The sequence below is a fragment of the Onychomys torridus genome, chromosome 4, assembly GCF_903995425.1.
Source record: "Onychomys torridus chromosome 4, mOncTor1.1, whole genome shotgun sequence".
Taxonomy (NCBI): domain Eukaryota; kingdom Metazoa; phylum Chordata; class Mammalia; order Rodentia; family Cricetidae; genus Onychomys; species Onychomys torridus.
Genome location: NC_050446.1, coordinates 3,657,493 through 3,682,650, shown reverse-complemented (window position 1 = coordinate 3,682,650; position 25,158 = coordinate 3,657,493). Strand labels below are relative to the sequence as shown.

General features: G+C 41.0%; 1 protein-coding gene across 2 annotated transcripts; it reads right to left on the bottom strand.

Annotated features, from left to right (window-relative positions):
- Nucleotides 1-1,494: 1,494 nt before the first annotated feature.
- Nucleotides 1,495-23,212, bottom strand: Rab14 (RAB14, member RAS oncogene family). Of its 2 annotated transcripts, XM_036184514.1 has the most exons (8): nt 22,840-23,212; nt 14,696-14,754; nt 13,621-13,674; nt 12,112-12,289; nt 8,609-8,675; nt 4,977-5,064; nt 4,618-4,648; nt 1,495-3,686 (listed from the first exon to the last, which is right to left on the bottom strand). In XM_036184514.1, the coding sequence occupies exons 2-8, from the start codon at nt 14,745-14,747 to the stop codon at nt 3,509-3,511; spliced, it is 648 nt and encodes a 215-aa protein (XP_036040407.1). In that variant the 5' UTR covers nt 14,748-14,754; nt 22,840-23,212; the 3' UTR covers nt 1,495-3,508. The 2 variants fall into 2 exon arrangements, with proteins under 2 accessions (XP_036040407.1, XP_036040408.1); XM_036184515.1 differs by lacking the exon at nt 13,621-13,674 and having other exon boundaries at nt 22,840-23,137.
- Nucleotides 23,213-25,158: the final 1,946 nt, after the last annotated feature.

Sequence of the window (25,158 nt, the reverse complement as noted above, 5' to 3'; positions counted from 1 at the left end):
TGGGAGCCCGTTTTCAGGTTCCTCGTTGCTTTACCCAGTAGGTCCACATAGAGATGATTGGACCCGGGCCTGAGATCATCTGCACTTGGCTGTGCTGGGGGGAGGTCTTTTGCTCCACCCTTTGGCGTCTGTATAAATACCCTGGGCAGAGACAGTCAAGGCCTGTTGGAATAGGTTCCAGGCCCTCTCAAGGCCATCCTTTATTTTCTATCTGTTCATCTCCACAATCTAAACCCTTCTAATATTTCCTGTTGCTCACACTCAAGAAAACTGGGGAGCAGTGGGATTGGTGGGTGAACACCCCGCATCACACAAAACTTGTCTTTTGTATTCCAAGGAGTGTTTTCACTTTAAATCTTTGAAAAATGCTTAAAGGCATGGACTAACAGCAATTACTGACATGGTTTGGAAACACAATTTTCTGGGCCTGGACCAAATGAAGGTAAAGTACCCTCTTAAACTGCCACATGAATCCTTGTCTCTACTCCCACATAAGTAGGAATGGGAATTATCTGGCATTTTTTTTGGTTCGTTTTTCCATTTATGGCAAGGGAACTTCAACCATCGATTTCTTTCCCTTTTTTTTTTTTTGGTTTTTCAAGACAGGGTTTCTCTGTGTAGCTTTGCGCCTTTCCTGGAACTCACTTGGTAGGCCAGGCTGGCCTCAAACTCACAAAGATCCACCTGCCTCTGCCTTCTGAGTGCTGGGATTAAAGGTGTGCTCCACCACTGCCTGGCCCATCTATTTCTTTTAAGGCCACACTTAAAACAGATGTGCGGTTTAAAAAAAAAAAAAAGTTCCCAGGCTTATTGAGTAGAGAAGGTGAGGTAATGAATGAATGAAACCAAATACCTGATTTCAAAAATTACCTTTCCACAGCTGGATGCTTGCCTTGTATGTGCAAAGTCGTGGGTTTGATCCACCGCACACACCAAAAATGTGCCTCTAAAGAAAGTTTGTATATGACCACTGCTGACAAACTCTCCATGAGTTATTGCATCCAACACTATTATTTGAGAAAGACAGCCCACCACTGTGCTGGAGTACTGATGCACAGTACTAGTGCATCAGTAGTACTAGATGAGTACTAGGTTCCCACGAAAGCAGTTCCTCCCTAGTGAAAGCAGGGACAACATCAAAGAAGTAGACCCACACAAGCTCTGGTGGGTTAAAAATTAACAAATCCACCCTGCCCAGTGCTAGCACCCTGATGTTGCAGTGTGACAATCTGCTCCTCTAACTTAAACTCCCAAGTTTACTACACAGCAGTTACACAGCAGTTGGCCCCACGTACAGCAAAGGGAGAACACTATCACCACCAACATGCTGGCCTCAAAGATGCATTACACAGGGATGGGACTCCAGCTCAATTTGTTTTATGAGCTACACAGACCTCACCATACACTAAGCACAGTGCTGCAATAAAAACAACAGTTAATACCCAAATATTCATCTGAAGAAAGTCTTTATAGCTCAAAAATAATGCAACTATGTTCAGTTTAATCTAGATACAGGTACTTTATTTACAAATATTTAGATAATAGCATTTTGTTACATCAAATGAAGAGTACAGCAGTCTGAATAAATCCTTCTGTCACAAAAACAATCAAGACCCACTGTAACTGAGAGTCAGGGTATTGTACCTAGACAAGCCAAAGTCTTTAGTTTGTGATTGCTGCCACCTTCTATCCCGATGGGTGATTTGTTTTTTGTGAATATATACACACACCAGCAGGTCATGGTCCCTGGGCAAATCCCTTGTGATACAACAGTTTAAGCAAATGGATCGCTCTAAGTCTTTATACCAATAGACTCCAGGAATCCTTAAGTTAAACAAAGACAAAACAAAGAAACGGAACCCTATTTTCTGCACATTCCAGTTTTGGCTTTTATTTAACATCAACTATACAAAACTCTGGAAATACCACGTTTATAATCCAGAAAGATGTACTTTTATATTAGTGTCTGGTAAAGAGGGATTTAAAATGTGAATTTTAAACACAGCATTGAGCTGAGAGCATTTTATAGGATGTGCTTGGGCTTCCCTGCATGCACTTTCAATGACCTCTTGATACCCAGCCACTTTCAACTCTGCTACAAACCAACCAAGAGTGAAGAACTGAGTAAAGCAGATGCCATCTAAAGGTTGGTTTCTCTTGCAAGGTGTTCTTTTTGTGGTCAGACTACCCAGTGCGGAGCAATAACTTACTTCATGTCAGCATTCCCTCTTACTAACCAGTTTCTGCCAACATGACATAAAACAGCCCCTCATCCTATGAACAAATGGGATCGTATTAAATTATTTCACCATAGTGTTAAAAATGCACAATTTAAAATCCCTTAACAGCAGACCTGTGGTTCTGGCTATCTGGTCCAGAAGTTGACCATTCCAAGATAAAGGTATAAAAGCTTAAAATGTGCAATATTAGACCCAGCCTTCTTCCTTTTTCTATACAGTAAGGCAAGAATGTAGCCTGTAACACAAAATGTTCACAAAAAGAAAAGCAGGTTAGCATACTGTTGACTACACAAGGACAGTTAGGAAAGAAAGTCAGCAGGTAAGCCACAGTGCAAAGATGGAACAGAATCCGCTAGTGTTTCCGCTGACGCCAGGAGCTCTTGTCAGCACTGTGTCCCCAAACACTGCCAGCACCAAGTGGAGCCAGTATTACTTGTGAAACTGCAGTTGTGTCTATTCCCTCGTGTGAAATGGAAGAGAGTAACATTGTCACATATAGATCACACTGTACAAACTGGTATTTTATACTGTTCCAATGCCAGTAATCAATTTATTTTCTTCATTAAAATAATATACACAGAAGGTATTGTTAGTTTAGGTTCCTTCAAATTTTATACATATTTACTTTCTGTTAAAGAGAAAAGGATAAAATGATGTGGAAAAAAAGATAAAGCTATTAATTAAGCACAAGAAAAGATAAATGGGTATTTTTTCCCTGTGCAAGGCTAAGACAGAAGCAAACCTCATTAAGAAAAATGCCACCCCTACAAAACGGAATTTATTCAACAAAAAACAAAAGCAGTTTCAGACCCCCTTCTCTTTACCATTGGAAGTCATTTCACAGCAATGAACTTTCTGGCTACAACAGACATACTTGAACAGTTTAAAGATGTGAGGGAGAAGGCTAAAGAGATCAAATTTAAACCGTACAATGAGACAAAGCCTTGCCAAAGGGGAAGGTAAAAATCGAGTCCGCATCAGTGCTCAGTTGAAATCCTATATTGGTAACAAACCTATCACAAGGACAATCAAAAGGGGGAAGTCTAGATTTACCATGCAGGAGAGATTATTACTCTACTTGCCTTTGATAACCTGATTACATCTAGTTGTTTAGCAGTTTAGTATTGTTAAATTGTTTTTACAAGAGTTGTTTTTTCTTTTTTTAATTAAATCCAGTAAGATGTACAGAAGACAAGGAGGCAATAAAAAGTACTGCTTCCAACAGACAGATGTGAAAGGTCAAATGAAGGGCCAGAGCAAAGAGGTCACTAGCAGCCACAGCCTTCTCTCTGGGGTTGGGGTTCACTGGTTAGCCGTCCTCCCTGCGGGGCTGAGGGCTTGTGTTGTACACCAGACTCGGCAGCATTCAGATCCAGGCTTCCGTCCTGAATGTTCTGATAGATTTTCTTGGCAGCCTCAAGAAAAGCATCTTCTACATTCTCTCCCCTAAGAGACAATCAACAACTTCATTCACAACCCACAGCTTTCTAGAAGACATAAGGCATTTACACTGACCTTCTGCTAACCTTTAGTGAACCGCCATGATGTCTTCCACTTAGCCACTGTCATCTAATAAGAGATTATCAAAAACTGAGCTAAGAGAACAGTGTGGAAAATGGCTTTGGTGGTGAGCACACAACACAGTACTGAGCTATTTCTAAACTCATTTGCATATTTAGTCGTCTACTCCTGCAGTGCTATGCAAGCATGACATGACACCTGGGATGGCCACTTCAGATGAGAGCGCGTTCTCTCTCACAACATACTACTGACAGGATCCCAGGCTTTCCACTCTATAAACAGCCATGTGGAAACAATGCTATTTTTATCATGAAATGAACGGTGACATAGTCTTGCTTAATCATGGTCACACTTGAGTTCTCTTGGGACTAACAGCAGAGGTTAAGTCAACACAAACAGGTTGGTTTGCCCTTGCCTGGGGTGATACAGGAGGAACTATGGCAGTGCTGGGATCAATGATGGGACTCCAAGGATGATCAGAATGGTCTCTGTGTCTCATCAGTCACTGAGTACGTCCTTGAATCATTCCTTAAAGTGATCACAAGTGCTGGGTGAGCATGTCGGCCAACCTCAGTTGTGAAAGTCAAACACTTGTGAAATGTAAGCAGTTTCATTTCTTAACCCGGGTTACCAATGGGCACAGTAAGGTACAACCCTCAAGTAAAGAACTTCACATTCTCTCGCGATGTGAAACACAAGCATCTGCTAAGTGCTGCTCCTGCCATGGCATTGCACACCCTAATGCACAGTACAGTTCCCATGCATGTCTACAGAGGCTATCCACTTACACAGCACATGGTTCTACTCAGAACCTACATCTAACTGAAAACATGATCTACACTTTAGCCATACTTACGTTTTTGCACTTGCTTCAAGGAACAATAAGCCTAAAAATAAAATTCAGACTATAATTAGGACATTGCAGACTGTCAAGAGCACCCTTCAGTCACATGTGACAAGGCCCCGCAACTGTCAGCACTCCTGCCCCAGTACTTAGGAAGCAGCGCTCGTCTGAGGGGCAGATCTGTACTTGTCATTCAGGAGCTGCACTGCTACTAACATGCATCACAGAAACAAACACTGGATTTCCTCATTGAGAGTTCTAAACAGTCCACATTAAAAAAAAAGAAAAAAACTATCCAGTAACTTGCATGATCAAAATTACCTTTCCTTTAATACTTTCCCAAGGATGAATGAACATTGTCTTAAACCTACCGTTTTCTTCAGCAAACTGTTTGGCTTCTTCATAGGTAACATCTCTCTGTGCTTCCAAATCTGCTTTATTTCCTATGAGAATTATTACCTAGTTTGTGAACAAAAGAAAAGATAACTTAGAACAAAAATAACCATTAAAATGCTCAGATACAAAAGTCTTGACTGTAGAAAAAGGAGCCCTAAGTACCCTGGACTGCAGACCCATAAAGGTCTGCACTAGGAAGGACTCTGGCAGCAAAGTAGGCCAGGGCTTGACAAACTGCTGTAAAGAGAGAAGGTATATTTTCAGGTTTGTGGTCTCCAACAGCTTTTGTTGAGTATTAGTGGAGTGCTTTGTTTTGTTTTTTGATTTTTCGGAACAAGAGTTTCTCTGTGTAACAGCCCTGGCTGTCCTGGAACTTGCTCTGTAGACCAGGCTAGCCTTGAACTCACAGAGATCCACCTGCCTCTGCCTCCTGAATACTGGGATTAAAGGTGTGCTTCACCACCTTTATTGAATACTGTTTTTATGGTTGTTACAAATCCCTTAAAAATAGAAAAGCAAACCATTCAAAGACAAGCTATTAAGTGAATATGGCCCACAATCCAGTTTGTTCATACCTGGTCTAGGCCAAAGAATAATATTAGTAAGAATGCCCTAGAATTAATTACAAAAGTACCACAAACATGAACATTTCCTGGAGAAGGTTTGTGGCTTTCGGATTCTCAAAAGATTCTGGGACCCTGAGGAAGCTTAAAAACCACTAGTTCAATTCCTTCCAGGGAACGATAATTATCTTCCCTTAAATGCAATTAAGGCAAACAGAGTTGGCAAAAAGGGCATTAGAACCCTAAGAGAAGGCAAGCTGTAACCTAGAGAGAACACTGTCCTAGCTGACACTATCCCAGGAGAGGTAGAAACTTCTAGCAACTCATTACCAATGTTTGTGTCTGTGTGTGGAAAAGCTGGGAATGGGGTACATATGCAACAGGTTCAAATCCTGGGTAAAATATCACACCCTATTGTCTACTTTGGAGTCACTTATTCGAGTAAAATTATGTTAAAATTAAGGACAACAACATGTTTTCTACATAAACTTTGTGCTTGGCTCTTCCACTTTCAAATGTCTGGGTCTAGTGAACTAATCTTTCCTCCGTATCAATCATTTCCATACAAGTTAACTTGTACAACGAAGAATATTCTTCAAAGAACCAGTGACCACTGAGAAGGGGAAATAATGCTCATATACAGTTCATAGTCACTGAACAATAAAACGTCAATTAAAAAAAAAAATCAAGCCTCGTATAAGGCCATTTATAAGACAGGTCCCTGGGGTGTGGCCAAGCACTGACCTAGAAGGCACAGAGCTCTCTGGCTCTAATCCCCAGCACTCCACCCCACGACCACCCCCCTCAAGAAGAAGTGGGTTTTCTTTCTTCCTCTTTCCCAATTACATATCAACCTGCAGACCTCACTGCCCATCTGAGAGGCTGAAGTCGGCTAACAACAAAGAGCACAAAAGACTAATAACCACAACAAGAAATACATTATTTTATATAAAAACCAAAGGCAATTCATAGAAAACAATAGTTTGAACTGGGCTTCAAGACATTTTTCTTCTTCTGAAGATACGATTAGATTTAAAAGGGTATAAATTGAAACAATGTGGCTCACTACATTTCCATGGACCCTCTACAATGAATTTTGTAATAAAATTTTAACAGTTTAGTTGGGAAAAAAACAACTAGACTTGGCAAACTATAATCATGATGTATGATGCACCTTTACCAGCACACTTCAATAGCTACAACTTATGGAGCCACAGTATACTCACAAAGCCAGAGAACGGACAGTGGTGCAATGGCAGCCCCAGACTCCGGTGTGTTGTGGCTGTGTCCACCAGTGGTCCTGTGCAGTGTCACTAGTTACACGGGGTCACCACAATCAGGGCACAGGACTATCACATCCTCACCAAGAAACTGTTCTGTGCTGTTTCTTCAGCTGTATCACCCACCCACCCCAGCACTAACCAACCCCTAGCCACCACTAATTTGTTCTCCATCTATTTACAATGCTGTTGCTTTGCAATATGTCAATGGACTCACAGAATATCTAGACTTTTGAGACTTTTTAAACTCAGCCAAATTCTCATAAGTCATTAGAGCAAATGCTGTTATCACAACTCCTTCCTCCGTGTGCCCAAGGGGTACTCTACAGTGTGGATGCACCAAACAGTTTGCTGTTCACCTGTCTGTGGGCAGTGAGACTGCTTTCAGTTCTTAGCTATCACAGAAAATGTTGTACATTTATCCAAAGGTCTGTATGCACAGCAAGAGTGAGTTTAGTGTGAATGGAAATGAAATGAAAGCCTTAGACTCCACACAAATGGGCCTCTTACCACTCATCTATCGACATACGGAGTGGCCCAGGCCTCTGCCAGGTTCAGGAGGTACAGAGCTAAGTGAGAGACCTGACCTCTCAAGTTCCCGCAACACCCTCCAGGGACCCTCTAACACCCCTGATGCCTGCAAAGCTGGTTTCTCCAGAAGGTCCTGCTCGACCTGCTCACTGGCACTGCACCATTCAATGCATTTCCAATTCATCTTTCAGCTGGATTTGAGACTTCTCTGTAAACCTGAAAGTTCTCTCTCTGCTGGACAATAACTCCTGAGGACCAGAGACAAATGTCTCTGCATGCTGTGGGGTCTAGCACAGTAGCTGTCCTTCAACATCTCACTGTCTTCTCAGTTTGATTAAGAAGTTATAATTACTTAAAGTAAGTGGAATACTTAACTTTCAACTGACATTTTATTCAGATAATTAGATTCACATGCAATTATTAAAAAAAAAAAAATCACAAGAGAGCCCTTGCTCAGTTTCCTCCAATGGTAGTATTTCACAAACTTCATGCAAATGCTTCTTAAATTATAATTTCATATTAGAACATCTCTACCCGAGAGTGTCACTTCATTCATAGTTTTTATTTTATTTTTTTCAGATCCAAACATAACAAGTATAATAAAATGGAAAACCTGGAAACAATTAGAACGGAAAAAAGTTGTCTTCAATAAGCTTAAGAACAAAATAAAGGCCTTTAATCCCAGCACTCGGGAGGCAGAGGCAGGTGGATCTCTGTGAGTTTGAGGCCAGCCTGGGCTCCAGAGTGAGTTCCAGGATAGCCAGGGCTGTTATACAGAAAAACCCTGCCTTGGAAAAATTAAATAAAAAAATAAATAAAGGAAGATAGGAAGGAAGATACTTGGGGCTGCAGACAGTTTCATGGCAGATCATCTGCCTAGCATACATGAGGCCTGAATCGCTAGCACCAAAGAAAACATGAATGAGCCGGGCAGTGGCGGCGCACGCCTTTAATTAATCCCAGAACTCGGGAGGCAGAGGCAGGCGGATCTCTGTGAGTTCGAGGCCAGCCTGGGCTACAAAGCGAGTTCCAGGAAAGGCACCAAAACTACACAGGGAAACCCTGTCAAGAAAAACAAAAAAAAAAAAAAAAAAAGAAAGAAAAGAAAACATGAATGAATGAGGGAATGCTCTCTCATTTATAGTACCCAAATAACAAAAGCTCACCAGTAAAGGGCTTGCCTGTTTGGGTTGGCTGATTTTAAATTTCTTATACAGTGAGGTGGTGACTTACAGTGTTTGGATTGGTGAGATTCCTTGCATCTGTCAACCAGCTGCTTAAGTGGTTATATGTACTTCTTCTGTAAAAATTAAAATTAAAATTACAATTGCCATTTATACAGATAAAAGAAGACAGCCAGATATGATGTGTCACACACTTGTAATCCCAGCAATTAAAAAGCAGGGGCAAGGCAGAAGTGGCCTGAGTTCAAGGCCATCATGGCCATAAATGAATTCTAGGTCAGCTTGTACTGCAGTGAGACCTTGTCTCAAAAGACATGCAAGCAAACACACTCAACTTTAATTGAGAAGATCCAACTACAAGTATTTTTACTTTGACCAGATAATTACTCCAAAGAATGGCTGTAAAATAGAACCTTACACGTAATTCTAAAAAAATCTAGCCAAACTTTGTTTTGCTTTTTGAAACAAGGTTGTTCTATGTAATCTAAGCCATCTTCCCTCTCCTAGATAGCCAACTTTATCTCAATCCTCCCATGTCCTGGATTATAGATGTGTGCCATCACACCTGGCCACAAACTTATGATTTTTAAGTAGCTCAATGTCCAACTATACTAATGCTAACACAAGTACTTAAAAGCATATACATAAATACACCGATACACAAGCAAGAAACATACAAAATTGAGAATCATGACTTGCAATTTAGTCAAAACTAACATTCCTTGAAATCATCTAGATTTTCAATTACAAAATGGAGAAAAATACCAAAATGTCTAGCCAAAAATATACTTAAGGAAAAATATTTCTGTATCTACCTTCAAATTATAATTTTTCAGACAGAAATAAAAGATAGTCATACTAAATTAGTACATAATTCATCTTTCCCAAATCGTCCTTTTCCTTTCTTTTTTCAGATAGTGTTTCCCAGGCTGGCTTCCAACTTGTGATCCACCTGCCTCTACCTCCTAAATGCTAGAATTACAGGCATATAGGCACCATGCCCAGCTTACTAATTGGGAGTAAGCTAATGCACAGATCAAAAAATTGCCTTTAAAAAGACATTTAATACGTTCATCTAGAAATTCAGGCCCTCAGCTACCAGAAAGTAGATTTACACTTCAAAACTCTTATTTACAGCAGTTAAATAATCTGCAGATTCAGACGGCAACATTCTTCTACTTCATCTGAGCAAGTTTAAAAAGCAGTATCGGGGTGGGGGTGGTGGTGGTGGTGGTGGTGGTGGTGGTGGCGGCGGCGGCGGCGGCGGCGGCGGCGGCGGCGGTGGCGGCACACCTTTAATCCCAGCACTCGGGAGGCAGAGCCAGGTGGATCTCTGTGAGTTCGAGGCCAGCCTGGGATACCAAGTGAGTCCAGTCCCAGGAAAGGCAAAGCTACACAGAGAAACCCTGTCTCGAAAAACCAAAAAAAAAAAAAAAAAAAAAAAGTGTCAACCAAGCAGTGATGGCACACACCTTTAATCCCAGCACTCAGGAGGCAGAGGCGGGCGGATCTCTGTGCGTTCAAGGCCAGCCTGGTCTACAGAGTGAGTTCCAGAACAGTCAGGGATACACAGTGAAGGACTGTGTCACCTGCACTGGTTCTACCACAGTAAAGAAATCCAAACACAGACGGCCTCTGGATTAGGGCAGTCAGTGCTCTACTGAAGTATTAACTACACCCTGGTTGTTTGGCAAAACAACTGACAGGATAAGCTTCACTGTCAATTTAGGAAAGTGCCTTGTAACAGTCACAGCTAATGCCAAAGCTAAAAGGTATGATTAAAGCAGGAACTTCTAAGTTGCAAAATGTCAAGGATTAATGGAAAAAATTGGTACAAAAATAGTGTCATGACTCTACCACCAACCTATGACTATGAACTGTCAAAAGTAACCTACAAACCTAACACTTAAATTTTACTTTTCAGTAAATTATATTGAGATATAATAAATCACATAAATCCTTTAAAAATACAATTTACTTTTAGTGTCACCACTATCAAATTTTAGAGCATTCACAGAAGCCCGAAAGAAAACTCTTACTTATAATCTTCCTGCCTGAGTTTGTCTGCTCTAGATAAGTACAGAATCACAAGGCCTTACACTTCCATACATCAGTCATCCTTCATATGCAGCTCACAACAGCTCACTGTGTGGACATGCCACCTGATGTGTACCCATTCCTTCAGCTGATAGACACTTCTGCTGTTCCATCAAGTGCTTTTGATCACTTGAATACACAACAATTTTACCATAGTATTAATATACTTAAAAATATGTTTAAAAGGTGAACAAAGTGCATTTTAAGCATAATGTATGGGATTTTTAATCATGTTAAGTCTTCAGGAATGCAGTAATACTTCACAATGAGGCAGTTCTGCACAATAGCAGGTTCTTACAGTCTCCCCACAAGACCATTTATTGATCATGTTACCAACTGCCCTGTAGAGTGAAGAGAATTAAGGCTTGTTTTACTGTTTCCTGATAATTTACTGAGGCTTTCTGTACTATAATTATAATCGGTCCCTATCAATATTCTAAGGTAGCATTTTCTTTTTTTTTTTTTTTTTTTTTTTGGAGCTGAGGATTGAACCCAGGGCCTCGCGCTTGCTAGGCAAGCACTCTACCACTGAGCTAAATCCCCAACCCCCTAAGGTAGCATTTTCAAGAATGTCAAAAGTCAACAAAGTTACACAACAAGGGATTCCTTTACAGTAAAAGTCTCAGAGTCTTCATATACTCTTTGACTCTTCAAGATGAAATGGCATAAACCTTTTTCCCAGATGGAACAATCCCCAGCTGTCACTTGGTCCCACTCACTTGTCTCTACCTCCTTAGGAGGGACTCTTAGTTCTTAGGGGTGCTTTTGACTGGCACCACGCATCATCATGAAAGGCGACAACTTACAGCAGACAACTGTTCAGGTCTAGGAAGTGCCAGTTTCCTACGTGCTCCAGAGTCAAACCTTTATATTCCTGTGTTGTGACTTCATGTCAAATGCTCTCAGTTTCCAGAAATAGCCATGGTGTCACAAACTGAATCCTGACACAGTGCTTAAGTCACTTCAATACATGGTAGAAAAATGAATGGAGTACATATTATATATAAACCATTACCAAAAAGTCAAAAAAGTCATATCTATCAAAAAAGAACCTCTTTTTGGCCTATAGATGAAAACACAGGATCTGTTCCAGTCTATCATGCTTCCATAACAAAACTAAATATTTCACTCCTCACTTGGCCTCTTTGCAGATGGTATTAATTTTAACACAAGAGACTGTATATAGCAATTCCTCCATGCTGACTTGCCATGCTGCTTCTCAGACTGTGTTCTTCTCAGTCCTCCCCATTATCTCCATGGTCTTTCTTTAACCAACTTCAGGTAAAGAAAATCAGCATGTTATTTAAGTTTTTCACAGCTTTAGAGGAGAATCCATAAAACCCAAATAAATTACTTACAGTCATCTTATTACAAACTAAAGAAAGCCTAAATCTGTAAGAAGGAAATCACACTGGCCAAAGTGGAGGTCTACTCCCAAGTGTGACATCATCTTACCTGGTGATGTCATACACCATGAGTGCGCCCGCAGCTCCTCTGTAGTAGCTCCGTGTAACAGCTCTGAACCGCTCCTGTCCTGCTGTATCCCAAATCTGCAGTTTGATTTTTTGGCCACTAACTTCAATTATTCTTGTACCAAATTCAACACCAATTGTGTGAGGACAGTCAGCCATAACTATTGGAGAAAAGAAAATATCCAAATTTCCAAAAACTTTTGTGGTAAGCAGCACAAAAATGCCATAATCCTAATTATATTTAGCTTATCAATTACAACATATGGCCTCTTTCTCCACCATAAGATAAAAACTGTACTCTAAATCTCAGCTAGTCATAAAAACAGAAAGAATTCTATTAAGTACTCCAAAGCTACTAATTATTGTGAATAAATGATATATACAGTGCAAAATAAGTTTCTTACGATAATACATTTTGGGGGTGGGGAGCTGGAGAGATGTCACAGTGGTTAAGAACATTTGCTGTCCTTTCAGAGGACCGGAGTCTAGTTCCCTGCATCAACTACCCTAACCAACTCACAACTGATCCAACACTCTCTTCCGATCTCTGTGGTTACCAGCCCACAGATGACATACACATACATACATACTAACATGCACACATGCATGCATGTGCATACACCCACATAAATTAAAAAAAAAAAAAACGTTTAAAGGATACATTTAAAGAATAAAAATGAGGTTATTTAAATTTAATGTTCTACACACTTTTAAAAATAAATTCTACATTTGTACTATCAAGAAATCAAAACAGGAGTTGGGGATTTAGCTCAGTGGTAGAGCGTTTGCCTAGCAAGCACAAGGCCCTGGATTCCGTCCTCAGCTCTGGCAAAAAAAAAAAAAAAAAAAAAAATCAAAACAGTCTGCCATGGTGTTGCACATCTTTAATCCCAACACTCAAGAGACAAAGATAGGCAGATCCCTTTGAATTAGATTACAGTTTGGTCTACAGAGTCTATTCCAGGTCAGTCAGAGCAGAGCAAAACAGTGCGACCCTGTCTTTAAAAATAAATAAAGATCAAAGCAAATCTAATCATACATCATGAATTTAAACCAATATATAAGCATGCTGGTAGTAATACTGCATTTATCTGTACCTATTAAAAAAAATTATGGCACTTGAGGCCAGAGAGATGGCTCAGCAGTTAAAAGTTCAAACTGCTCTTGTAGACAAACCAAGTTTGGTTCTCAGCATCCACATCAAGATAGCTCACAACCACCTGTAACTCACTCCCACTCCAAAGGATTTGTTGTCTCTGCCCTCCAAGGCCACCTTCACAAGCACATAACCCTACACACACACACACACACACACACAGACACTTTCTCTTTCTCAAAATAAATCTTTAATATCATGACACTTTCCCAAGTGTAAATATGAAGACATGTTATTATCAAATGCATAAAGTATACTGAAAAAACACATTTTAAAATGTAGAGAATGTGACAAAGTAAACTAGTCATCTTTTTTTACCTTTTATATTGAACTTACATTTTTTTTCTGTAAATTGATGAAGCAAGCAAGATTTTCCTACTCCCATATCCCCTGTTTAAAACAAGACAATGTTTCAGGTGGCAATTCTGTTTCTCAATTTTTACTCTTATAATCCTATGTAGTAACTGCTGCACTGGACATATTACACACATCCCAGGTGTCTGACCACTTGAAGCACCTGCATCTCCCTCCTTTATAATGAATTCAAAAGACAAACTGACTATCCTAACTTTTAGAAGGATAGAGTTTGGTTGTAAATTACTGTTTAGTAAATAGCCAACAAGTTGAACATGACTTGTGAAAGAAAAATTAATGTAATGGGACTTTTTTAGTTTGAACTGCTTCCAGGTGGGCTATACAAATGAACTATCCCAAGGGCAAAGAGAAAGAAGTAACAAATTAAATTCTGGAAGCTTGGCTCATTATGTCTCCTGTTTTACCTCTACATTACAGGAGATGCCATCTCACAAGGCTACACAAACTTGACATCAAAGCAAAAGACATGGGCCTTTTTATAAATGTATGGCTTGTTTAGTTTTTGTTTTCCAAACTGGAGGCCAAACCAAACCCACAGCTGGGCAGGTCCGTAGTTCTACCACCGTGCACAACCCACCCAGCTGCTGACCTGGGCTCTCACCTGTTATTTTAGAAACATTCATGGGTAAACAGCGTTAAGCCAATTAGAGCAAAGTCTAGACTTGTAAAGGAGACAAAAACATTCTGATTCTGAATCAAACAGTGTTCTCTACCAACTAGAATACAAGGGGACTTGAACTTTTATGACACTGGGTTATTTCAGCACTAGCAGGAAATTAATTTCATCTCCAACACTAACAAGTTTGGGGGTAGTAGCCCTAATGAACAATTACCATCATTTTACTAATGCCCAAAAGGAGACTAGAGAAATACCCAGGGTCATGATGCAAAAGGCATATTTATTTTCATCAAAAAGCTTTACTTCTGAAGTCAGAAAATCATATACTTCGGCAGCAGTGTGTTTAAGTATTGGTGTATAAATGTTTCATGTGTGAACTTTCTTTGGAGGACAAGCATACAAGTTTAATAAACTTACCAATAATAATATACTTAAAGATGTAAGAGTAGTTGTATGGTGCAGTTGCCATGGTGGCACTAAAAACAAAGAAAACTATGTTACTTCAGAAAAAAGTACACACAAGTTATCTAAACCTATTACTGCTACCCTTTCAAAAGGCAGATACACTGCAAACATACATTCATCCACACATCCTTTAAATATATTACACATATTAAGAAAGCACACTGACTGCACAAAATTTTGACTCAAGTCAGTAAAATTCCCAAACTGATCACAAATTCTCTCTCGAATAAATGTTACTTAAATATTCTCATGTCATCCACAAAAGTATGAAAAAAATGTGTTCCAAAACACTCCAAAAGTTTCACTTTAGAAAATATCCAAAAACAAATAGTCTGAAAATTTTTCAAAGAAGAGAATCTTTATAAATTTAAGTCAAACATCCTAAACAGGTCCTTCTCTCTGCTAACTGATCAAATAAGCCATGGCATCAAAAGTAACCACTAACATAAATACAAAATAACTTTCAGTCCTCTACTTTAAATCAATACTTAGCAAAGAGTCTAAAGTCTAAAGAAAGAACAAGCATGTAATCCAAATCAAATGGATGCCAAAATTAGATCGAATCCCTTCAAGTTGTTGTTCCTATGGGCTTTTGAAAAGGGAACAATTATTACCGGCAATTTCACATAGCTCAACTCAATACATTATTTAATTATTAAAAATACATGAAGTGCCTTCTGTATACCATTCTAGGAGTTGAGAAATAATGCTAAAGCTACATTCACACTTAAGAAATGCAAAAGCTTATGCATTAAGATACTTCTAAAGATCACAGCTTACTCCTTAGTCCTCAGGTAGACTTAACCTAAAAAATTTAATTTCTTTCCTATTTGTAATAACCTTTAATCTCAAAGGCACAATGGCATGCACATTAGTCCCAGCTGATACTCAGGAAATTGAAGGATTATTTGAATCCAGGCTTTTGAGGTCAGCCTGGACAATAAAGAAACCTATATCTCAAGAACAAAAATCTTCCCAAATAACTCATGTAAGTGCCTTAATGTATTTGACACTATGCTAGGTTCTAGAGAAACATATTCTAATACCAATACTAATATCTAGTGCATTTATTTTTTACCAGTTTTCAGCCAAGCAAAGACAAAAATCATACATGAGACTTAATTACTGTCCAAATTATTTGCTTTCTAGTGTTTTAATGAATATTTTGTGACTCATTAAAACTTTATCCTGTATTTCAAATAAAATTTCAACATAATCAAATTAAACCTACCAGAAGAACATCTGCAATAGGTAAATAATCAAGGGAAAGAAATCCTTAAATCCAGAAAAGTAAGAGCACCTAACACGATACATGGTCATCTCTGCTGTTCAGACAACACTCAACACAAGTTCATACCTTGCTCCCAATCCACAAAGCATGTTGGGACACATTTATAATCAGTCCTCCACATCATAGAAAACTACCTTAACCAGTTCTTTCAGGAGTTTTTCTAGTTAGATTAGCTGGGAACCTAAACACTAACTTTTACCCCGTTTTCCAGATGCTACTGGGACGCAAGCTTTAAAATGAACTTGGCCTTAATCTGGTGGTGGCACAGGCCTTTAATCTCAGCACTCAGGAAGCAGAGGCAGGCAGATACCTGAGTTAAAGGCCAGCCTGCTCTACAGAATGAATTCCAAGACAGCCAAGGATACAGAGAGAAACAAAAACAAAAAATACATTGGCCTCAAGGTTAAACCTTGATCTAAATTATTTACCAGATCTCTGAACCAGCTACTAATTACAAGGAACGAATTTTCAAGGTTATTAAATTCTTAACCTGTAGTGATTTCTTTTCTGTATGGAAACAGTACATTCTTTTCCTTTTTTTAATTCCTAACATTCCTTTCCAAAGCAATCATTCGGTCACCTCTGAATTAGCTTCTCTTGCACTCTTCCCCTTGATTTTTCCTATCTTCTTCCCCTCTTCTAACTAAAATTTTACATTCATACTTTATTTTCTTCTCTTTTATTATGTTAAAATCCAGCACTAAGGAGACAGAGGCAGGCAGATCTCTATGTTTGATGCCAGCCTATTCTACATAGTGAGTTCCAGGACAGCTGGGCCTATGCAGAGAAGCGCTATCTCAAATAGATTGATGAAGGGATGGGGACAGACAGATTTTTAAAAATTACAGGGCCTGTGGTATACCTTAGTGTTGAATGCATGGTTAGCATGCACAAGGCCCTGGCTTCAAGCCCCAGCACACAACACCCAGGAATTATGGCATTTAAACAGTCCCAAAGCCAACTAATGCTTCAAGTGTTCTAGGAGCAATCATAAAACTGTAACTCAATTCTAGTTGGGCAATTTGTGTACATGCTGGCTGTCACACATAGCATTCTCTAAATATCAACTGAAGTGGTGAATTTTGACGATGTTTTTAAATAATAAACATTAATATAGTAGTTTTCCAAATAAATAATCACTATTTCAGAATGAACACCAAAGCTTTGTTTCTTCTTCACCACAATCATTTTTCGGCTCAGGTTTCTTTTACAATTACAAATGTAATGCCTAAAGGCAGATGCACAGAAACAGTGCTGGGCATGTACCTCAACTGAGAGTGTCTGACTAGCATAAACAAGACCCAGCAGCACAGGCCTATAAATCTACCACTCAGGTAGAAAAGAGAGTCAGGTCAGAAGGTCAAGATCATCCTCAGCTACATAATGAACCTGAGGATACCCTGAGCTACATGAGACATTGTCTCAAAAAACAAAACGAACAACAACAAATACTACTAACTTTATTCATTTCTGTAGACAAAGGCAGAAATCCTCTTACTCAAAATTCAGAAACTGGTAAACTTTAAATACTCCCATAGTTTGTTTATTCAGTCAAAGTCATGTATTTACAGGAGAGCTACAATGCGGGGGCTACACTGGCCACTGCTCAAAGGCTTCTCAACCTCACCTCCTGAATATAAAGCATGCCACTATCAAGTGAACAAGATATTTTTGTCTAGCTTTGAAAAGAGGAAAAAAATTCCTGTTATTTAACGACAAGTTTGCTTTAAAAGCTCAAAGGTCAAAGGCAGAGGGGTGAGGGTGTGAGCAAGGACTTCCAGTTCACGCTGAAGCACATGTCCATTCAGTGCTACACTTCCCACTCATTTAAAAAAGAAAAGCTTGACATGTCATTAGAATGCAGTTTCTTCCTACTTCATTTTGTGAAACAGGGTCTCATATCATCCAAGCTTGCCTGGGACTCACTTCATCATCCATTTATAATTCTCCTGCCTCAGTCTTCATAGACTACTATGACTACAGGAAATGCCACCCTTTGTTTCATTTTTTTTAAAAAATAGAAGTTATTTGGATAAAGCTGACATTAAGATCTCCTTTGATGCCTTTGCTTTTTTTAAAAGAAAAACAGAGAATGCTGTCTTTCCAACAACAAGCACCATTAAACATGTGATGACCAATATGTAAACTACACAATTGTCAGGGTTTCCATTTATGGGGTACTTAATAATTACCAGGCAATAATCATAAGTGTGACTTCATCTTTACTGCTGTCCTTATAAAACAGCTACTAGCATCCTCATTTTACAAATGAGGAAGTGATCTCAAGAAGAAAGTAGTATGTCTAGCTCAGGCAGTTTGGGACAAGTCTATACCGTATCCAGCACTGTTAACAACAGAAATTCCCTTTTAAAAACAGCACCACCCTACCTCCTCCAGGTGATTATGTACCAGGAAGCACAATGCTTTAAGGTACAGACCTTCATTCCTTTGCTGTAATTTAACACTCTGAATAAGAAATATTAAATAAGTACACTTGGAGTATGCACAGATTTAAGAAACTACAACTACAGATAATTAGTAATATTATTTATCTACTGTAAACACTGAGAAGGAACACTTCAGGATAAATCATACAATGATCAGTTACATTTTCATATACTAATTCTTAATTCCCACAACTCTGTAAAGCTATTATTTTCTTGCAGAAATTGAGAACTTGAGATTTGGAGAGATTCACTACTTTGGCCAATGTTCTAAAGTTAGTAAATAGCAGACCTAGAACTTGAGCCCAGAGGTATGACTCCAAAGCGCATGATGTTCTTTACCTAACTTATTGAAGATGTGCAAAGGTGGACACATAACTGTCCTTGGCTATCAAAAGAAATCTTCACAAAATGCCCCATGAACACTGGTAATTATTGCACTTACGTATTCAAGTAGCCACTTTTAAATATTAAGCATGCTTAATGTTGCTTTAATAAAGGATTTCTCAATTTTATCTCAATATAAAACATAACTATATTAAGGAGATATGAAAGCTTTATTTGAAAATGGAATATACTGCCAGGCAATGGTGGTACACACCTTTAATCCCAGTACTCAGGAGGCAAAGGCAGGTGGATCTCTGTGAGTTTGAGGCCAGCCTAGTCTACATAGTGAGTTCCAGGAGAGCCAGGACTACAGAGAAACCTTGTCTTGAGGAAAAAAACAAAAACAAAAAAACCCCACCCAGATGAAATATACCAATGCATTAAAACATGCAACATAGTTGGATGGTGGTGGCAACTACCTGTCTGGACAAACAAAAAACAAACAAACATGCAGCATGTTCTTTTCACTTAATGAAATCATACATATTTCCGAGTCAATACATTTATAGCTAAATGGTTACCAAACATATATTATATGTTAGTCATTGTTGTGCCAAACAAAATCAGATCCCTTCCTGAGGTTATATAAATGACTAACTTTTTAAAAATTTATTCTATGAATATGAACACTTTTGCCTGAATGTATAGTACGTGCACCACCAGATGTCTGATGGGCACAGAGATTGAGAAGGGTGTCAGATCCCTTAAAAATGAAGTTATGGATGGTTGTGAGCCGCCATGTGTGTGCTGGGACTGGAACCTGGGTCATCTCCAAGAGCAGCAAGTGCTTTTATCTACTGAGATGTCTTTCTTCTGCCCCAAATGACTAGTTTTAAAGGTGCTGGTATAGACCTCAGAATAAAAAACCAAAGCACCCAATAATAAAGGGCCTTTGTCAGACTTCTTTTTGAACTCCTTCTGTTTGTTTATACAGTCATTCTCTGTTCTGTAGCTATTGTAGTCTATCCCTCAAGTCACTACACAATCTTTATACAACTAATTCAACAGCAGGGTTTGGAAAAGCAGCTCACTAAATACTGCTGGTGATCTAAAGTCTTTTCTCTCACTCTCTAGTTTTAGGTTTTTATTTATGCATTTTGTTACTGGAAACAAGACTACTTTTGTGATTCCAACATCAACAATATGAAAACACCACTACAAAAGGTTTTAACAATGATCAAAAAAAGGAGTAATGTTGTCTCTGCCTTCAAGGAACTTAAGAATGGATGCATTTTTTCTAGAAGCCCCTGAAGTGGAATGTTATTCAACTTGTCAGCCAGGTGGACATAAAACTTCCATAGTTAATCTAATAATCTAATCAAATGGTCAATTTCCTTTCCATAATAGTATAACAACCTCTGAAAACAACCTGTCCATTTCTAAGACCAAGTCATTTAAGGATACACTTTTGTGTAAATTAACGTAAATAAACTTTTAAAAATACCCGATTGCTTAAAAATGTCCAAAAAGACAACTTTCCCACTGATAGTATGCTATGAATAAGAAACAAAGTACTCCATTCTGTACCCTCTTTTCCCTAAAAGTATTTAACCAAAAACCTATGAAACCTGCATTTGAAAGGATTATTAAGAGTAAAAATGTTACTGATGATGTGTCTGAGAATCAGCTGAGTATGAGAGGAGCTGTGTATAGCTAGAATAAAACTATTTACTGCAGACACTGACGGATGGGTAATATGATACTAATGCTTATTAAACTGATACCCAATATACTGCTTTATTTTACAAACTTTATAATCCCAGCACTCGAGAGGCAGAGCAAGGCAGATCTCTGTGGGTTCGAGGCCAGCCTGGTCTACAGAGTGAGATCCAGGACAGGCTCCAAAACTACACGGAGAAACCCTGTCTTGGAAAAAAAGAAAAGAAAATGAAGTACACTATCTCTTATATATAATCTAGTACTATGGATTGTCTCCTGCCACAGCTTTTTTCATAGCTATTTGTTTTGTGTGTATGTGTGTGCACTTGTGCACACATGTAGATGTCAGAGGATAGCAAGCAGGAATTCATTCTCCTTCCACTACATGGGTTCTGGAATCCAACTCAGGTTGTCAAGCTTGGCAGCAAGAGCCTTTACCTGCTGAGCCACGTTGCTAACATTTTTTATCTTACATGCTTGCTAAGAGTATGCAAATACAATACCTATAAAACTGGCAAGAAATTTCCAAGCTTTTTTGCAAAGTTGAAGTTTAAAGTATAAAACAACATGAAAAATAGAAAGCAGATTTTTTAAAGGAAAAAATAGCCTTAATTCCAAGAAATTTTCAGTAGCTGTTAGAATTACATCTTTACAATAAATCCACTTACTGAGTGCCTAATATAAATTAGCTACTTCATAAAACAAATCTCTAATGCTAAAAATTCACTTTACAAATAAGGAAACCAGGTGAGAAGTGATACAGTGATGGTTATATACCACTAAATGGACAGGTAGTAGTAAGGCCAGGGTCTACTCCAAAGCCACGTTCCTTTCATTCAACAGACTATTAAACACTCACTATATGCCTAGCAATATCAGAGGCACTGAGGCACTTACATGCCAAACAAGGTATTAAGGGCTTTCTTTAAATCCTATTTAATCCTTGAAATAACTCTGAATTGTGGGCATGATTATTCCCTTTACAGATAAGGACACTGAATCTGGGGGGTTAGCCTATCTGGTTAGGGTCAATTAAGTAACTAGGAACTGGCAGTTTGGTTTGGGCAATTTTACTTGGTCATGCCTGAGGACGTGTAAGTTAAGGTTTTGGAGTCTCGATGCCTTGGATTCCTATTCCGGTCTGCCACTTCCTAGTTACAGCGAATTCCCGAGAACAACTGTTGAAAGGAAGGGAAAAAAGGGAGCTTTGGTTTATCGTGGGGTCAAACTTGTCCTCAGTGATCACATTTACATAAAACTTTCCAAGTTTCTAACCCTTGGCTGTGCAGCCACCAAGAACACAGCTTTCTTCACAAATAAAGAGGAAATCCAACTCCACCTCTCCTCCAATGAGCATCTGCCAGTGTAGCAGATGACACCATAGATTTTGGGTGTTATCAGTTATCACCCAGAGCAAATAGAGGAAAAACAGAATTGAGTTGCCACTACTCTGAAACGGTCACGTCTTGTAGTGTAGAACAAAATATACCAGCCAGTGTGGGGAGAAGCCACTTTGTGTGTGCTGTCATTACTCAGCTACATGACAACTTCTGGCCTCAGTCCGTCCCCCGCCCCTTATAAAAAAAATGCGGAAAACTCTCAAGGCACTCGAAGCAAGGTATGGGTGTGTGTGAAGACCCCTAAACCCGTGCCTGGCGCACAGGAGCGCAAACTCTCGGGGCAGTCCCATTCCACCCGCTTTTCTCAAACGCTCAAGATGCCCAAAACTTTTCTCCTCCCTTTTTTCTCGATGCTGTGGAGGCTCGACCCCGTGCCGGCTGGCCAGGGCCTTTACGGGGACTCACGGCCCTCGCCACCAGTGCCACGACCCTGTCCCCAGCCGGGGCTGCAGACCGGCTGCCCGCAAGGACATGGGAGCCAGTTCGAGGTGCCCAAGCGCTGCTTTTTGTACGGAGGGTGAGATGAGGCCTGTGGGCTGGGGCTGCCACCACGGGCCCGTGGGTGGCAGGACGGGGCGCGCGTGGGGAAACCCTGCGGGCGCGGTCTGAAGCAAAGGCGGCGAGACCCGGCCTGCGGAGGCCGCGGCTGTGCCCCCCAGGCCGGGCAGAGTGGGAACACACCCTTCCCGCACGCCTCGGGGCGGGACTGCAGCCGGGAGCACGAGCCGGCCGGGGTGGCGCGGGGACAGCTCGCCCCACGGAGCGCTGTCAGGCCGGCGCCGGCCCACGGGCTGGCCGCGGCCTGCCGGGCCTGTCCGGGACGCCGCCCGCCTACCTCCCGGCTCGCCTCCGCCCCTCGGAAGGGCCGGGCCCGGAGGCCGGCGCCGGGCGGCCGCTGCGGGAGGCCTCGGTTACCTGGGGGGTTGCTGGTGGCTGGGCAGCTTTCCGGACTGGAGGGGGACGTCAGGACGAGGAAGCGGGGTGCGGACGCGGCGGGAGAGCGGCCGGGACCCGTCGGCCGAGGCCCCAGCAGGAAGGCGGGCTGGCCTGAGGTTGCAGACGCTCGGGCGGCAGTCGCGGCGGCGGCGGCGGCAGCGGCGGCGGCTGCTCCTGCGGCTCCCTCAGGATCTTCCTCGGGCTGGTCCAAGATGGCGGCGCTCCCTGCACAGGGTTTCCTGTCACCCTCGCAATGGGCCGGACCACAAAAGAAGGGGGGAGGATGCGCGCGCAGCCGGCGGAGCCCGGAAGAGGATGGCGGAGACCGACCTGACGGCCACGCCCCTTCCTCAGTCCGCCCCTCTGGAGTCGACCCGCCCCGGCCGAGGCCCGCCCCACTGGCCCTCACGCTCAAAGGGGGCGGGGAGTGGTTTACGCAGGCGCAGTCGCGTGCCCTCGCCTCCCGGGGAAGCTACTGCGCAGGTTGGCGTGCTGTTTTCTAAGGGGTGCCAAGGTCCAGAAATGTCGCGTTTGGAGACGTAACTGTCTTTAATTCCCGTATCTGTTTCTCAGTGGGCCGCTTCTGTACACTGGCTTCTGGGACACACACGTATTTACTGCATTTTTATTCAACATTTACCAACCAATTCGAGGCCAGCGGGGGCAAGGCTGGCCACCACCCGGAGAGGCTTCTCCTTGTGCTATCAGAGGCTAACCGGTGGCTCACGTTGACCAACCCACTTGCATTAATAAGGCGGTGACTCTTTCTGCCTTGTTTCATCTTTGTCTCTCCTAACCTGCTTGCAGACTCCTTCGACAGGAAGAGAGAAACACCATTCCCTGCCCAGACACCTCAGTGAAAGCAACAGTTTTACTTTCTTGGTGTTAAGTCTTTTTCATCTTGAAGATTTTTCACCTTGTAAAACCTGGGTCGAGGTTTATTACATTTATGTTTAATTTATATTTTACCCTGCCCAATAATATATATTGAACCCCATCCCAGCCCCCAAGAAAAAAACAGGAAGGAAAAAATCAACTCTTTTCCAAAGGCCTTGCTCAATCTTATTAATGTAACCATCTTTGTGTCTTGTGCTTAATGGGCCATTCTGGTAAGTGCATGGAAAACAGTGCTGAGGGCGATTTGAACTGTGGAGGCCCAGCTCAAGAAGTATCAGAGGGGAAGATAAGTGGCCTAGAGATCACTCTTGTGCTATTTTGACAAAGAATGTGGCCGCTTTCTGCCATTGTTGTAAAAATGTGCTGGAGGGTAAACTGAAGAGTTTTGGATTAATGGCGTTGGTAGAGGAGATTTGAAGACAGCCTAATATTGACTGTCATTTGGTTACTAGCAGTCACCCTTGGGTAGATCTACAGTGAAAAGAAGCAAGTGGGCAAAAAGAAATTCAGAATGTATAGTTTGAGGAGAAAAGGATCACCAGGAAACATAATGGAGCCAAGTCAAGGAGATAAAGTTTAAAGAAAAGCTTGAGGCTAAATGGAATAAAGGGAATGATGACATCAGGGCAAGACTGCACTCACCTAGGCTTCCAACTTGTGAAAAGTAAAAACTTAAGCAGTAAACAACATTAGCTGATGCTAATGTGATTGAAAGAGAGGACCACGTTCCAGCCCCAGCAAGCAGCAGAACTTGGCAGTTTCAGCCACATAGTCTGGCCTTAGAGTCAAGGATACAAGAAAGGGGCTGTGGAATCTCCCTCCACAGCTAAGGAAAGCAAGCCATTGAGGCCATGCATGTGCAGGGGTGTTCCTGAATGGAGGCCAAGAGAGGCCATTGTGTGAAGCTGTAAAGGTGAAGCCTGGATTGTGTTGGAGACCCCAAGATATTGAACATAACAGGGTTGTGGGATACCTGCCAAGGACATCTACAGACCTGTTGTGAGCCACTATGTGCATTCTGGGAATGGAAACTGGTTCTCTGTAAGAACGACTGGTGCTCTTATCCTCTGAGCCATCTCTCTAGTCCCATTCTTATTTCTAAAACATCACTATATCCACCACCTACTTTACAAATGAGAGGGTGTAATGTCATATAGGCCTAAAGTCATGTAGGTGAAACTTTGCAGTGTTGAGACAGGAGCCTGACAGGACATGACTTGAGAGTTCCTACTCTGAGCTCTACCCTGCACTTCCTCCTTGGTTGCACTTGGAGATCCTGGACATTACCGGATCATTTTGAAGTAGCATTGAACAGAAACATTGCTGTGAATGAAGAATTCCAAGGTCACATGCTAAGCAAAGAAACTGCAGACCATTAAATAGTTATTTCTTGTAACAGAC